Raw genomic sequence first — 16,736 nt, forward strand, 5'->3', positions numbered from 1 at the left:
CACATCTCTGTTATAGATAAAGGAGGCAATTAATTGGTAGTTAAAGTAGTTGGTTGCAGCCCTAGTATGTACTTTAAACTATTATAAACATATTTACTCTGATGTTAGTAGGTTAGATTTAGTTGATGTTTATAATGACATTTTCATTTTAAATGTCTAGGAAAGTCTTTGGACTCTGCTGTGAAGGACATGGAGTTTGTGGACCTAAGGTTGTGGAGAGCAGCCATCATCAGCCACCTGTACAGTGTTGCAGTTTACACTCCTAATAGTGATCCAGCTGTGGCGGCAAAGCATGGTGAACCAGGTTCAGGCCGCCTATGATGCAGCACTGCTACATTTCCCTGCTGTGCATCGGCCTGTGGAGGGTAAGGATCAAACAGCTAGTGTCTGGAACCAGGTACAGGATGTGGTGCTGGTTGGTGCTTAATTTGGATTGGATTCAGTGTGTTTCGACCAGATAATATCCAGGTGGACAATGTTCCTACCCATCAATATAAACTCAATATGTAATAAAAAAGTTATTTTGTAAATGTTGCACTAGCAAATGTTGTTTGGCAGTTGAAGGCTCTTTACTCCCAAATCCTCCACAAACATCCCCCAAACTGTCTGCATGGATAAATCAGCACCTCTCTGAACATTACTACTTTTGTAAAAGGAGGGTTTACTGCAGGACTGTTGTATTAGATTGTATTAGTTTTAATTACATATGCCTCATGAATAGGCAAATAGATGTATATATTTGTAGCATTTGTTTCTCACAGTGTCTAAAATGCACATTTTAGACATCCGCAATGCAAAAGGTGGTGACCCTTAACTATAATCTGCTCTTTCTACCAGTTTGTCCTGGCAGCTCTGCAGTTTCACCATAATAACAGCCAACAGGTTGCTCAAACTGGAGATGGTGAAGTATGTTATATGGTTTTCTACCCAAGGTCCACAGTGGAGGGTGGGTAGTCTGTGCCAGCACATGTATCAGGCTTGATGGAGTCCATGAGAGAAAGCTTCTTCAGGTCACCAAAGGCTTTCACTGCACCTGCTCCATTCAGTATCAACCTGAAGATCACCAAGTATCTTTGTGCAGGATTTACAGTAGAACACAGGACATTAGTGTGAGACCAGCAGAGATGTGTTTTCAGTATGACATCATTAAAACTCAGATTATATGTACCTATTGATCTCATGTTTACCTACAGCAAATATGTCATGTTTTGGTTCATTTGTTTGTTGTTGTTTATTTGTGAGATATGACCAACATGGTTAGAAAAAAGCACAATTTGAATAAATGTATGGCTACATTTATTCAAAGACCTGTTGATCAGTTTGATTGTGAACCGAGCATGTGTGTGAAGCTCATATACTGTAGCTGATCTAAACTACATAAAACCTTTTTATACAAAGAAACATTTTTGTGATTGTGATAACTTTTGTTGTCACCTAGGCCATTCAAACCTTTACTCCTTTTACTCCTTCATCTGAGTGTTGACCTCTGATGGCAGACACAGCACGAGGGCTCCCTACTGTGCCTACAACCTGCCGATAGACAGCAGCAATAAGAACAGTGTCTGCCGTACAATATACAGTAACATGGTGATGACAATTTGCAGTTTTACATTTTTAATGTTTGCATATTAAGGAATAAAAACGTGATCTGAAAGCAGGACAAGATCTCTGTAGTGTATACAGTATGTAGGTATGTTTTTTGAATATTATTTCTAAACTGTTTAATATGTAAGCTGCTTTAGAAGGGGACGAGCTGTACTGAAGTGGGTTTGATTCTATTTGATGATGCTATGTAAAATAATGGTTAACATTTAATGCACTGTATATGCACAGAAGTGCAGTTAATTCTTTGGTATTCGAAGGAAAAATTAAATGTATGTCTATTTTTACTGCATATTGTGTTATGGTTCTAATATGTATATTTAATACATTTTGTTATGACAGTGAATAATGAAGGTAAATTCTAAATACTTTTAAAATATTCCTTGGCTGTAACACTAATGTAATGAAATTGTGAAGAGGAGTGACTACCTAATGTATTGTGTCACATAATAAACACATACTGTGAATGTCTAACAAACCACTGGTATATTAATGCAGAATTCTGAGTGACACACCCGCCTTGGAAATATATATTTGGACAGTTTAGATTTGACAAACAGGGGCATAATTGGACACTACAAACAGTATAGAGTTATCAAAATGTTTTTCAAGTATGTTTTGTTTTTTCCAGGTTTCCAAAGGTTGAATTACAACAACAGAACAAACTTACTTTACAGGCTAAACATTTTGGTAATCCTAATTTGAGCACATTTTGGTGCTCCCTTATAGAATAATCCTGCATAGTCTTGGTTTAGCAGTCACTGGCACCAAAACAAACCTGCTCAGTCAAGCAGGTTTTGGCAGAGCTCATTCCTAATCAATGAACAGCCAGATAAGCTGCAAAAAAGAAGCATTCTTGAACTGAGGGAGGTTTTGAGGTGATGGATAAATGTTTGGGTATATTCTGCAGTAGCCATGATTTTCAGATGTAGAATCGAGTTCTGTAACAGCACAGACAGTCTGGCATTTCCTCAGATGACTGAATATTATGTTAAATCATCATTAAAGTAATGTGATATTTTTCTAATTTGATTCAGGGAGCGGCGCCACAGCGGTGGTCCAAGCAGCCTACTGTATACCACGCAAGGAGAAAGTGGCCATCAAACGCATCAACCTAGAGAAGTGCCAGACCAGTATGGATGAACTTCTGGTAAGACACATGACATTGCTAACTAAATGCACATTAGAGAGAGAATTTTGAGGCCTTGTTACTTACTCTCCATGTATGATCTACAACCTTAGAGCATAAGATTGAATTTTCATTTTGAGTCTATGGTTTGTTCATGTGAATGATTGGATATGATTCTAAGAGGTCTGTTGTGTCTTTATACCCTCACTGCAGCCCTGCAGTGCAGCTTGGCACATCATTCACTATATGATGTGTTTTATGATGAAACTTGAGAATTAAAAGGATTTATATGAAGTTCCCCTGCACAGAGAGATGAGTAGGTGCTCGATTGTGGCTTTGTGACAGGATTTGCTCAACAGGTGTTTCATTTCAAACATTTTTACAGCTACAAATTGAGAAAGATGTGATGTGTCTTGGCTTAGCAAAATCTAGGGCAGAGTTGTGTGGAGTTGTGTGGTAGTTGTGTGTCATTTAGCAAACATCCAGAGACACCAGATCTCAGGATTTGTTCTGACAATGGGAGATGACCTGTTGATTTAGACCAGAAGGGCAACTCCTTCTTCTTTTTCTCCACTTTGCTCTCTGAGTATTCATCCAAAAATTTGTGAAAGCAGCATGTGGTAAATAAATATTGTCTATATGTGTTAACGGGAGATCATGGCCAGAAATTACTGGCAGTTTCTCATTACTTACTGGCAATACTAAACCAAAGAGAAACCATTCACACCTCCCACCCCCAATTTCTGGAGGATGAATCAAGGGACTGTTGCGCCTAGATTGTTGTAGCAGGCGGTCACATGGAATACAACAGGGTCAGATTTCCTGCCTGTGGTTCCCAGGACAGTACCTGTATATGTGCTGTAGTTATTCTGCACAGCAGTTAAAGACTCTTCAATATTTATATTAATAATATTGTTTGTGCTGTAGGAAATTCTCATAATAATCTGTATGCTGACGATACCATTATCTATATATCCAGTCCCTCCCTGAACCCTGTCTTGTCTTCACTGCAAACCAGCTTCAGTAGCATTCAACATGCCCTTTTGAATCTTCATCTAGTGCCAAACACAAATGAAACAAAATGCATGCTCTTCAGTAGAAATCTACCACAAATTCAGTGTCCTATAAAAGTTTCCTCCCTGGATGGTTCTGTAATTGATCTTGTTAATTCCTACAAGTATCTTGGTATCTGGCTAGACAACTCTCTCTCATTTGGATCACACATCAATGCTGTGCTGACAAAAGTTAAATCCAGAATAGGCTTCCTTTACCGTAATAAATCTTCACTGAACCATTCTGCAAAACAACAACTGGCCAAAATCACAGTTCTTCTCATTTTAGATTATGCCGATGTAGGCGCTTCAGAAACCCTCGTTCACAAACTAGACGATGTTTACCACGCTGCCATCTGTTTTGTTACTCCCTTTAACACTCACCACTGCAGCGTATATTCTCTGGCGAAATGGCTCAAACCCCACTCACTCAGACAGACACATTGGTTTCTGTTCATTTATAAAACTCTTGTTGGTAAAACAGCATCATATCACTGCTCATTACCAAACATTTATAATTCTAATTCTCTGAGTGTACATTCTTGCAGTTTCATTAATTTGGTCATCCCTAAAGCCCGTACTTCCTTTGGTCACTTCTCCTTTCAGTTTGCCGCTTCAAGTGACTGGAATCAATTACAACAATCACTAAAACTCAGCTGATTCATTACAATCTCCGCTTTTAAAAATTCACTACAAACAGTACTCCAAGATCTTTGCACCTGCTTTTAGCCACTTAGCTTTTTAACACATGTCATTATTTATACTGTACATCTTATATTTTTGTTGTGAAGTGTATGATCCTGGATGAATGTGTTTGCTGCAGATGTTTTTTTCTCTCTTTTTTACTGCCTACTCTCGTCATTGTAAAAGAGAATTGGTTCTCAATGACTTACCTGGTTAAATAAATAAAATGAATAAATAAATGGACAGGTGCTTTTAAATGGCTGATGATGGATCAGATAAAGAGGATGTTGGTTTACAACTTCAGTGCAGTGCTGTTGGAATATCACACTTAAGATCTCAACAAAAGATAGTGATTCAGAGGTATCTGTATGTCCTCAGTAGTAAGATAAACTTTTAATAAGGTTTTTTTTCATCAAATGTTATATTGTCTGGTCCTCACTAGTTTCTTGTGTGTGTAAATGCGTGCCGCAGTGAGACTGGGCCATAGCGTGTGTGTGTAAGGGGTGTGAGGCTCTGAGTAAACGATAGTGACATAACACTGCTTCGATAGTGGTTTCTCTGTGTGTCTGCCATCAGTGTGATTCTGTGGCACCAGTTTGTGACCGAGCACTGTATTCAGTTTGTAACAATTGGTCAGTTGTTTATTTTTTTGCTCAGTTTCAATGTCGTCAGATGGCAAATTGCAAGTAGATCAGACCTAATATAAACAATTGGCTATTTCCTGGAGGATTTGTACTTATTTTGTAGACTAAACCTTTTTGTAAATTATAATTTTGTAAAAATAAAAAAGGAAATTTGAGTTGTCATGTCAGGAAGATATGAGCCAAAGATAAGTCACTCTATCATTTAAATACCTTGTAATACATTTTATACAGCTAACCCATGCATCTTATGAATTAATAATTAAAATGACAGGCCTTAGTGAGTCTTTTTTCCCATGTCTATTCTTCATGGGATACTAAAACTCTTTTGCCAGTGGCTTTGTGTGTGTGGTGGCAGAGAGGTGTGTTCCTTGTGGTTAGTATGTTGAATGCATTGAATAAAAATGTTCTTTATGGTTGAGTCTTTGGGTGAGGTCACTGAGAACACCCACAGTCAAACAAAAAGAACTAAATAAAAGTACTTGAATTTTCCTAATTTTTAAGGGGAAACAATCAGTTGAAGGGAAATCAATCAAAAACACTTTTGTTTTTCATGGATTTTAAAATAATTAGATCCAGAAGGCTACTTTGGACTCTGTAATTGGTACATGTACAAGTACATGCATGATATAACTTCACAGGAATGGATCTGACAGAGAGGCAAATCAAATGGGTCATGGTGTTTTTGTTTTCCAAGCCGCACTGAAATCTCCTGCAAAAATATTTTCACAAAGCAACAGTTCATCGAATGTCAAAGGTTACACACTAGAATTTACACAGATATAAGCAGATTGAATGTTTTTGAGTGATGAGAACATTTCCAGTGTCTTTGCTGCAGCATAGATTTACAGTGACCTAATCTCTACAACAAAGAGACTCTCTGATTCTCACATTGTCTCCTGGAAAAGATGGGAAAACCTTCCAACTGCCGATATCCTCCCTGTTATGCCATTGTTTTTCTTGTCTGGGGTTACCCTGGCACGCAGAACTGGTGATCTGCCTCATCCACTGTGCTGAGAGCAGAGGAGGGGGTGGGGGGTCAGGCTCCACTGAAGCCAGTTATCAGCCAGTAGGCTATATCATTATTGTTCGCTCTCAGCCTGGAGTAGTCAGAGAAAGAGAAAGAAAACCCACAGAGCTCGCCGTCTGGCCCAACAGACTGGAAATTATTAGGCTGCTTGATAATCAAAAATGTATTCAGCTTATATGTGGATACACCTGTTTTACAGAAGCTAGTTTGACATCAATCTGAATATTGTGCAACTTCATTTCTAAAAATGTCTTTTTTTTTCTTTTTTTTTTACTGATACTTTACAGTACCATAGCCTTCTACAGATTTGTGTCTGTTTAGACACGTCTGTACTCGTCTAATGAGTTTGACTCATGCAGTTTGTATCCACCCTTATTATGCCTCAGTTCACATCCTTAACATCCTTTTGTTGAGTGTTTTGTCCTGGTCTGATGTCACCTAACTGCACCAGCCTGTCTTGAGGTGCTCAGTGAAGCCCACAGACTCAGTGCTGATGACTCAGCAGCTGATGCATAGTGCTGCTAATGCACTTTGTTAAACTAAGCATTTCTGCTGATGGTTGATCAGGATTTGATTGATTAGTGTGTTTGACACGCAAGCATCTATAGATTGACGCTTTCAGGAATTGTTTTCAGCTTAGAGTCTTAAAGTTTCTCATTTGACACACTTGTTGACACACACACACACATACATATGCTTGTTTTGTCCAACCAAAACCCAAAGAAATTCCGTTTACAATTTTGAGAAGTTGAAAACAACATTTTTGTTGAAACAAATTAAAGCAATCATCATTTATAAAAACTGTTAACAGTTAATCTTCTCTTGATTGATAAATCTTTTGATCAGCCAATAATTTCAGATCTAGTTCATCTTGTATTAAAGACATTAAGAGAAATGTGATTTTAAGTTTGACTGTAGCACGAACAAGAAATTTCATTATACATTCCAAAGATATCTTATTGATAATTTAAAATAATATTTACGATTTTATGTGTAGACCTCATTGAAAAGTACAGGACTGGTGGTATGACTGTCTTAATACAATGTTAACATTAATACGAAGCTCCAGTAACAGTCAGATGTAGAAACAAAAGCAAAACTTTTGTGAATCAGAGGTCCCAACATCCACAGTCAGCTAGAATTCCTTTTTGTAAGGAAGCTTGTGTGTCCTCAAATGACTTTGGTAACCAGTGCTGAAGTGATGGATTAGACTTCTGTGCCAGCATTACCTCAGCTCTTTGCAAGAACACACATGAAAGAGAGGCTTACAGCAGTATAAAGGGCTGAGTATTGGCTGTTCTCCACTTCTTCATAGATTATTATTAGCATTATATGGACCTGGCCTGTTTCTGTTCTGACTGTTGATGTAATTAAAAGCTTGAGTATCGACAACATGAAAAGCTGGGATACTCGCACTGACTTTCATCTGCAGAATGAAAGGCATAGGCATTTTGCATTCTTTCAGATGCCAGTGGATAATGGAAGTTTTTTGCTAAAAATACATGGGCTCAGTTACAAAATACAAAATTTCTAAATTGTGATGCAACAAAGTGTTAAGACGTTACCCCTGATTTATAAAGTGAAGTACAAATACTTTGAATATTAAGTTTATCATCTGGCGTCGCTGCATTTTGTACAGCTTTTAATTGGATTTTGTCTTTGTGCTTTTGCCTCTTAACAGAAAGAGATTCAGGCCATGAGCCAGTGCCACCACCCCAACATTGTGTCTTACTACACTTCGTTTGTGGTAAAAGACGAGCTGTGGTTGGTCATGAAGCTGCTCAGTGGCGGTAAGTAAAATCTGTGTATCTTTTCGGCTCCAAATCTGAATGTTTATTTGTCATTTGCAAATGAAAAAGAAATTACTGAAGACCCATAGGTTGATTTGGTTGAAAGTAGCCTACTGGCCTTCAGTCATATTTTTGGGGTCTAGAATATTTTGGCACAGCCCCGTTTGATCAGAAAGGGACACTAGGAAGAAGAACTGGGCTACTTACTACTGGTGATGTTAACTATCACTGCAGGTAATGTGACAGCACTGTTTGTTTTTTCATTGTATCCCACGTGAGCTTCAGCTCTTTCCAGGCTTCACTTCAGTACAGTGCAGGAACTAATGACAGGGCAAAGGTAATAACAGCCCACAGGCCAGCTTCATGGCATCCATGAGGCAATGCTGCAATTAACTGCTGACAGAAGCACAAAGACACGGCCAGCGTGAAGAGAAAGACCTCGAATTGCAACGATTGCATCTGCTTCTCATTATATTGTTCATTTTTGTTTTCACCTACCACATACATTACAATAATTTATGAAGCTACAGTATTTGTAGTTCTAGATCAGCATGTTAGGGGGAAGAGGTTTTACAGCAGACCTGTGAGGGCTTCTAGCAACAAACAGCATGCAGTTCAAGGTGTCCTGTGCCAAACATTTAACAAACAAGCAGCGGACTCCGCTAGCTTCGATGTGAAGAGAGCTGGATGAGAGTAACAGTTTACAACCTGTTTACAAAGAGACAAACAATGGCCTCTGAGCTCTCTCTTCACCCTTCAATCTCACACACTTAATTATACAAGCAGAACTGTACACAGACACACTGACACATTAAACAGTCAGTTTCTACCCTTACTTGTTCCTCTCAAGGCCCCCTGTGTCACCAGCGCCCCACTGTAACAGATAGTGCCCAGGTGGCTTGCCAGGCTCCCTCGGATACACGCGAGTCATGAGATGCTTGTGGCAGCCAACTTACAGCTGGGTCCAGGGCACAGTGCCCACCAAGCAGGAGCAGACACCACTTAAGTTGGTCTCTCCCGTCCCTTCTTGTTTTTTGTCAAACAGAGGCCCTTGAAGTTGAGTTTTATTGCACAAAATAATTCACTCATAGCGAAGCCTGTCATGAATACAGGACTCTAATGATGTCAGGTTAAATGGACTTATATATATATATATATATATATATACACATACACACACATCCACACATACAAGTGTACCCTATTGGCACATTCACACACTAGTACACTGATGGAACAGCCACCAGGAGCATCTTTGACATGTGGACTAGAGAAGCCAGTTAGTGGACAACCTGCTCTACCTTTTGTGCCACAGGCACACTCCTGTCTGCACTGCTGGCTTTATGGAGCATAATAAACCCTCCGCAGTCTGTTCTGTGTCTTTTGTTGGTCTAACAAAGCGCTGACAGGCTTCTTATGCTAATGCTCACAATCTGATGACATTTCCAAAAGCAGTCTTTGAGCAGTCATATCTCAGGATAGTCCATATTTTACTCAGCCTCAGGACAAAAGTTATGGTTGATTTTGTGTAATTAAGGTGAAGAGAGCTTGATGTTGATGATGACTCTTGGTATCCCTCTCTTGTTGTACTGGTTTATGGCACTTAAAGATGGTATGTCATGATTAATTAATTTTAGGTCTAATTTTAGGTTTTATGCCACTTTGATAAGTTCAGTATTAGTGCTGTTGCATTACAATGGCACATGACATCAGTGTTTCAGTGCTACGTGCCACTCCCCTCTGGCAACACTGACACACAACTTAGAAATAACCACTGCTGAATAAATCAAGAGTGGTGTGTCATCGGACATGTATTGATCTTGGTCTCACGTAATTTCATTTAGCTTGTCATCCGAAAAAGATCACCATGAGATTATTTAGTTCCTCAGAAAACACTCTTAAATTCACGTTTATCTCTGAAAACCTGTTTGAAAATTTTTCCTAGTGATGTAATGCTTCTTACATAGTGTATATCCCATTGCTCAGTAACCTAGACTTTGTAGAATATGTTTTTACCCAGATAAATAGAACCTTGAAGACCTAATATTTGTCAGGACTGCCTCTCCTTTACTTGTTCAGTTCAAGGCTAAACCTTCAGAGTAGCTATGCTGTAGGTGCAGGGCTTTTCAGGAAATTCCTGTTCTGAATGTGAGGTTAACAACTGTTCCTTTAGAGTAGATAATTTGACTGTCTGTATTCACATTTGACATTAGACAGTCACACCCACAGGGACAGAATATGAGTAATCACCAAGGAGGAAGAGGAATTTGTTATCAGGAGTAGAATCCAGCTAATTAGTTACTGTTTTTGTTATTATTGTTATTATACTGTTATTAACCGTTTAAACTTAAAATTTTTTCATGACCATGATCAATTATTCTCTCAGTCTGAGCCAACAATGTTTACTTCTGCACCTTGTTTCTGCTCCACCTATGCCTTGTCTCAGCCTCTCCCAGGCCCCGCCTTTCCTCTTGCCCTCCAACTTTGTTTGGCATACCCCATCGCCCTTTAGCACAGTTGGCAGTGCTCTCATCTTCATCCACCCCCCTCCCCTTTTACTCCCATCCCTTCCCTCAGTCTCAAACCTCTTGCTCTCACCAGGAGAACGGAAAGATTGAAAAGGTGAAGTTTTTGGATGAAGTAGAGTTATGTTCTGGCTTTTACACCTTTACAATTTTTGTGTGAGGGAGAGATTTGGCAAATCCAGCCTATAACTGAGATGATGATTTGACAATTTCCTGAGTGTTCACATGCTCTACAATGCACTCGGGTGTCAAGACTTATTTTATTCCCTGGGATTTGTATAAACTCTCCCTCAGGGGGCTTGGCCATGCACCGTTCAAACCAGGCCAACAGGTGTCATTTGTCTTGGTAGCTGTAGGCTTTCCCATGGAAAATGAACCTTTCGATTGTTAACCTGTCAGTCACTGTCAGAGTGCTGAAACAACCTAATGAGCCTTGAAGAGTTCAATCAGATGAATTTGAAAGAAGCTGACAAGACCGGCATTTAGTGATCTGCCAAAGCCTACGTCATGCTGTGTGTGTTTGTCTGCACTTGAGGATCTTTTCCCCTCAGTGCCACCTCAGCTGAAAAGAAACTTGACAGTGTATGATCTAGGAGAAGTGTATACTTTACACAATTTGCTTTACTCTTTCCTTTTCCTTTGTCTTTGCCAACATTTTTCAATTCCCTTTCTAGAAAAGTTAGATATTTCTTATCTAGAGTTAGATTCAAATATTAATGCCACTCCCTTGGCTGTATATATTTATTATAAATATATAATAAATGTATAGTTAAATCTAGCATCTGGCTTATCTTTGCATTATGATTATAAATTGGGTAATTAATTTGCTTAGCAACACATTTAAATCTCACCTTTTAACAAACACTTTTTTTTTTAGCACCAATTAAACAAATGAAAGAACTATTACGTTTTTATGTTGTAAAGGGGAAGCAGGGCTTTAACTTTTTGCTCATCATGGATACAATCCATCACCTTAGCTACTTGTCACTTTGTCTTCTAATCACACCTTCATTTGTTGTTGGCTCATTAGCAACACATCTCCCCTGTAATTTGAACCTGACTATATTGACTTACCCTCCACCCCTCAGTGCCTTTCTCATTGTCACCTGTCAGTTCCTGTCCTTTCTCCAGCCAATTCAGACAAGGGGATGAACATCAGAGTGCAGAGGCATTAAGAGAGGAGGGAACAGATGGGATAAAAATCAAACAGACTGCCTTTTTTCAATGGGCTTCAGAGAGCTTTCACAACAGAGACACAAGGCTACGTTCTTCATTCATTCTCTGAGTTCACTCACTCACATATACTATCCTCCGTTATCCACATTCAGACACACATCTACACTGCTTTTCCCTCTTTTCCTCATCTGTGCTTCCTTTAAAACGGTTTCATCTCTTGTTCCTCATTGCTGAATCACATTCTGCCGTGCACTGTCACTGCACGACGAACCCGTTGAACCCAGCGTCTCTCACTCCCTCCCTTTTTAATCTGCCTCTTTGTCTCGCTGTGTCTAAGACTCTGCAATAACACTGTCTAGTCTCAGATGGACCATCATCTTCAACTCATCTGGGTAATGCAGCAAGTGCTCATTTGAGTGCTGCAGGTGAGGACATCCTGAAGTGACTGATCAAATAAATAGAAGTAAAACAATCAATCTGGGGATTGTGCCATAAACAGTATTTTGGGATGTTGAAAAGGTGATTTTGAGCTTTTGTTTGCAAGTGCTTCTAAATGTGTACTGTATGTCTGAGGGTGTGTATGAGCGGGAGAGGGAGGGACAGACTGCATAGGAGTGTGGTGCTTGTGTATCTCTCCTGCACAGAACAGTGTGTCAGGCAAGTGCTATTCTTTTTCTTTCTCTGCTTTGTCCCCATTCACCAATGTCACCCAGTTTTCTGTCACACCAATGCAAATACTGACTATGTCTTTTCATAAACCTCTTCTTAATTTTATGGAAAGTTACACAAAGGAAATCATGCACTGACAGCAGTCTGACTTTTTATCCAGAGCGCTCCTTTATACAGCAGGGGCTAGGCTGAGGGAGACATGGTGACCTGTTTTTTCTTTACCCCAGCTGTGCCAGATCAGAGTTGCACTAGTTCTCCACGAAGCTGGGGCAACTGAAGTCTAAGGCAACAGTTTGATTTATAACTCCAAATATCAATCTGCCCAGCTGACTGCAGGTCTCCACCCAGTTCCAAAGGCATCGAAAGCAGATTAATGCCAACATAAAATTGACATACATTGTATTTCTTAAAGATGTAGAGCTCACTTTGTATTTGTGAATTTGACTGCAGAGATACTGTAATTAGGATGTCATCAATCCTGGTGCTGCTCCATATACACAGACTCATGCCATGACTCTTACAGTAGTCATGGTGATAGTAATTGGGCATATTTTCTGATCACCAGCTGTGAGCTCAACATCTAAATAAAACTAATTTATTTCTAACAAAAATCTTGTGAGCCTGCAAATTAGTTCATTGTTAATGGTTCAAAAAAAGGTCTTTCAATCTTATAATAAGTTCAAGTCTTGGTGCTATTTTGTTAGAGACAGCTTTCTGTGTGGGTAGGTTTACCTTCTAAACTGATCACTTGCACACAACACAAGGTTTTAATTAAGACAGATAATAGATTTATGATAATATATGCTCAAATTTTTCTTTCTCCACGGTTGGTTTGTTTTGCCATGACAAAATTTAAAGGTCATGGTGATGTTTATGGTGAGAAAACTTTGTTTATATACAACTAAGTTATTTGTCTTTTCCATCAATTAAAATCCATCTTTCCTGACCCACAATCTAACTTATCCAAACAGCAAAAGATTATACATGAATTATCTTGACTAAATGTCTGCCAATTTTGGTTTAGAGTAGACAATGAGTTGGATATACTGAGGTGACTATATGCAGGAGCTAGGTCATCAGTTAAAATTTATTGACCCCAAAAGTTCAAATGGTGGATAATTAATTTTGCTCTTAAAATAATGTTAACAATCCCAAATGTAGTTTCAAAAAAGAACAATGAAGCATGAAAATAGACATCTAGCTTGTTTATCATCACTGTCCTATATTTGTTTGCCAGGCTCAGTGCTAGATGTGATCAAGCATGTCATCTCACGAGGTGAACACAAGACAGGCGTTCTGGATGAGGCCAGCATAGCCACCGTGTTGAAAAATGTGCTTGAGGGCCTGGAGTACCTACACAAGAACGGGCAGATCCACAGGTAACAACACTCCTTGCCATCTGCTTTGATACCATAATAAAATTGACACAAGACATTTCATCACAACTAAGTACAGAGTGTTTATCAGTTGTCACCTTGAGGGTTAAGCAGAAATACATAACTCTGCCTCTGACTTTCTCCTCTCTGGTACTCCTGTAATAGGTGCGATGCTATTTTGTCCTATCACCTTGACTACACCAGATGTCATATTTTTATAGTGCAGTATGTGTCCATTTGTATTTGTTTTGAAACATTTTATATTTTGACACAGAGTCATTCACCTACAATGAATTATATAAACCTGTGGTTTTCGGTCTTTCACAGAGATTCTCACTGAAGAAAAGATTTCTGTACATTAGATAAAAATAGGATTAAATGAACATTTGAATGAAGAGTTTCAATTTTCATTAGACTACTATAATTCATCGATGGTTATGAATGAAAAAAATCCAAACAATATACTCATTTTCGGACTTTCATGTGGAGCTGTATATATACATGATACAAGCCTCTATTGCTCTGATGAAACTGCAACAACATTTAGTTAGAAACTACTGCAAGACATCTTTATGTACCACTTCTGAGCAGATCATCTTTGAATTATTTTATGAATATGCATAAATGCAATGTTTCAATGTCAGACATTTGCTCAGGAAACATGATCCTGTAAGGTCTCCTTTAAGCCAGTTCAAGGCCTGGTTAAGTCTCTGCACTTGAGCTGTTACAACAACTGACTCTGTTCTTTTTTCCCACTGGCACAAACCTAGCTGAGGACAGGCTACATGTGTAAATAATGCATAGTTTCAGCTTGGGTCTGAGCAGCTTTAAGAATAGCATGCCAATGAGAAAAATGGCCAGAGAGGGTGAAATGTTTTTTTCCCTTAGTAAAAACTACCTTTTACTTTGTGCTCTATCAGAGGAGACATATAGGAATTGATTGTTCATTCATCACATCTGTCTAACCAGGCTCTGTGGTGTGACTTGTGAAGAGGCCATGACCAGCTGATCATTGTAAATGTTTGCATATGGCCATATGTTTTGCTCCTGTGTAAGCTGGATCATATGAGTCAGGGGTAACAATGAGGCTCTATGAGGAGGAACGCAGCAAGAAAGAAAGTGTCACATGATGTGTTTGATCCAGGGCAGGATGGAAGAAAAGCAATTAGAGTCTTCAAGCCTGGACCGTAGGCGCAACCAGAGACATTTATCACAAGATGGCAAACAGCTCCATCTCCACATTCACAGCGGTTCACACAGTCAGACATTCAAAGGTATCACTTGTACTCTAACTTCAGTAGCCAGGAGACATCATGCACATGACAAAAGAAGTATACCACCCTGGTCCAAATTCTGTCAAGTCGTGCAAAATCAGCCTGCAGGTTTTTTATGTCCAAGCCCACCGGACAAAATCGATCTTACTGTTGTGGTGGGCTTCTTGCCTAATCTCTGAAAACTCACTGTCTTCCGAGGTTACATGAGAGGACTTTTCCTGGCAGGTTGCTCTGTGTGTGCTGCAGTAATGATCATGTAAAGACTGTAGTTATACTGCCTCTGGGAGAAAAGAGGCTGGTGCTGTGTGATTAAAGCAAAATTGACAAAATAAGAAATTGATTTTTAAAGGCAATCAAAATACAGAAGCACAGGGAAGATATTTCTGTGTTCAAAGAGCGCAAGGCTAAAAGAGGGGAGGTTTTTCATCTCCATAGGAGACCCACTCGATGGCTCATAAACCCTTTTTACAGTCCTGTTAGGGCCACTGTGAGTCTGGCACCGGGATACAATGTCAGAGGAGGGTGACCCATTGGAGCTGCGAGGTGCAGGGGCTGCCAGATAAGAATGATAAATCTTCTTGAAGTTTTTATACTGTGGCTGCTCCCACCTGGCTACTGTCTGATTATCATTTCATTAGGTCATAAATATAAAGAGACCACACGTATCTTGTTTAATTTTCAATAACTTTTGGTTAAATAACACATTCAAGGTTCCAGCTAAATTGTATAGGTTATAATGTGCTTTAACACTTAAAAAAGTAGAAATAAGTCCAGCATATAAATATTTTTTTAGGCTCAAGCCTGCATACTACACATAAGGCTGGAGGAAGAGTAGGAGTTGGGACTTTAACCACTGGTTGTTTTTTTCCTCTACACTTTAGTATGTCTTTGAACTTGCATGGTGCATTGTGTCATCACCACCTCCTTCCTCCTCCCCCTCTTCCTCTCCTGTGAATGTTAATGACTGCACTCTGCAGCCTTTTTCTCAGAGCATTACAATCTGCTGCAGTGAACCATAGCCTTCGTGATTCTTGAACAAAGTCAGAATGCTTTGATTGTTCTTTGTGAATCATGCAGATTTATTGGTTGTCTGTCATTAATACTAGAGCCTGTGAAATTGATCATCAATGGTAAAATAATCACATTATTAGTTTTAGTTTAGCTGGACAGCAGCATGTCATGCCTGTAATGACAATATTATATAGAGACATATTTAGATAGTGAATAATAGCTCTGGCAGTAACATGGGTCTGGTTTATAGCTCAATTTCAGATAAAGTTCCTTTTGATGTGAGCCCTCAGTCACTCACCGATTTGGTACCTTAACAACCTCAGAAAATGTCTCGTGATCTTCATGTTTAGCCATCTTGGGATGTCAGCGTTGGTTGGTCGGTAAATCTTAGTACATTCCCACAGCTTCTCTTATTTCTTGGAAAGAAGTCAGCAAGTAAGTTAGCAGATCCTGTTGATATGGCCTGAATAAGCAGTTAGTCTGGAACAAACCCACAGCACCTCATTAAAATACTCATTAGCCCAGGCTAAACATTCAGTCATAAGTGATACTCTCAGACTTGCATTCCAGCCTCAGGTGGTCTGTGAGTCATATTAAATTAGCAGATTCAAATCATCCGTGTTTTAATCTGCTAAAACACAAGGTAGAGGATGAGCATGAAATAGTCACTGCAGGTACTGTGGCCTGGTGTCATCTAGCTTTTATGTTAATAATGTGACATAGAAGTGCGATGATCTAGAGAGCCACAGAGCACAGACGTGTACAGCAACAGACAAG

The 16,736-nt window shown here is 39.2% G+C and overlaps 1 protein-coding gene across 8 annotated transcripts in view; it reads left to right on the forward strand.

Moving 5' to 3' along the window:
• The window catches only part of oxsr1b (oxidative stress responsive kinase 1b), a 39,064-nt gene that overhangs the window by 8,626 nt on the left and 13,702 nt on the right, over nt 1–16,736 (forward strand). For 6 of the 8 annotated variants that reach the window (XM_026292189.1, XM_026292188.1, XM_026292187.1 and 3 more), the window contains 4 exons: nt 161–365; nt 2,640–2,752; nt 7,820–7,928; nt 13,536–13,677. In XM_026292189.1, the coding sequence (XP_026147974.1) occupies nt 293–365; nt 2,640–2,752; nt 7,820–7,928; nt 13,536–13,677 (437 nt within the window). In that variant the 5' untranslated portion in view covers nt 161–292. Of the gene's footprint in view, nt 1–160; nt 366–837; nt 1,588–2,639; nt 2,753–7,819; nt 7,929–13,535; nt 13,678–16,736 lie in introns of all 8 variants that reach the window. The other 2 variants (XM_026292194.1, XM_026292192.2) reach the window with 2 other exon arrangements.

Source organism: Mastacembelus armatus, chromosome 20 (genome assembly GCF_900324485.2).
Source record: "Mastacembelus armatus chromosome 20, fMasArm1.2, whole genome shotgun sequence".
Lineage (NCBI taxonomy): Eukaryota > Metazoa > Chordata > Actinopteri > Synbranchiformes > Mastacembelidae > Mastacembelus > Mastacembelus armatus.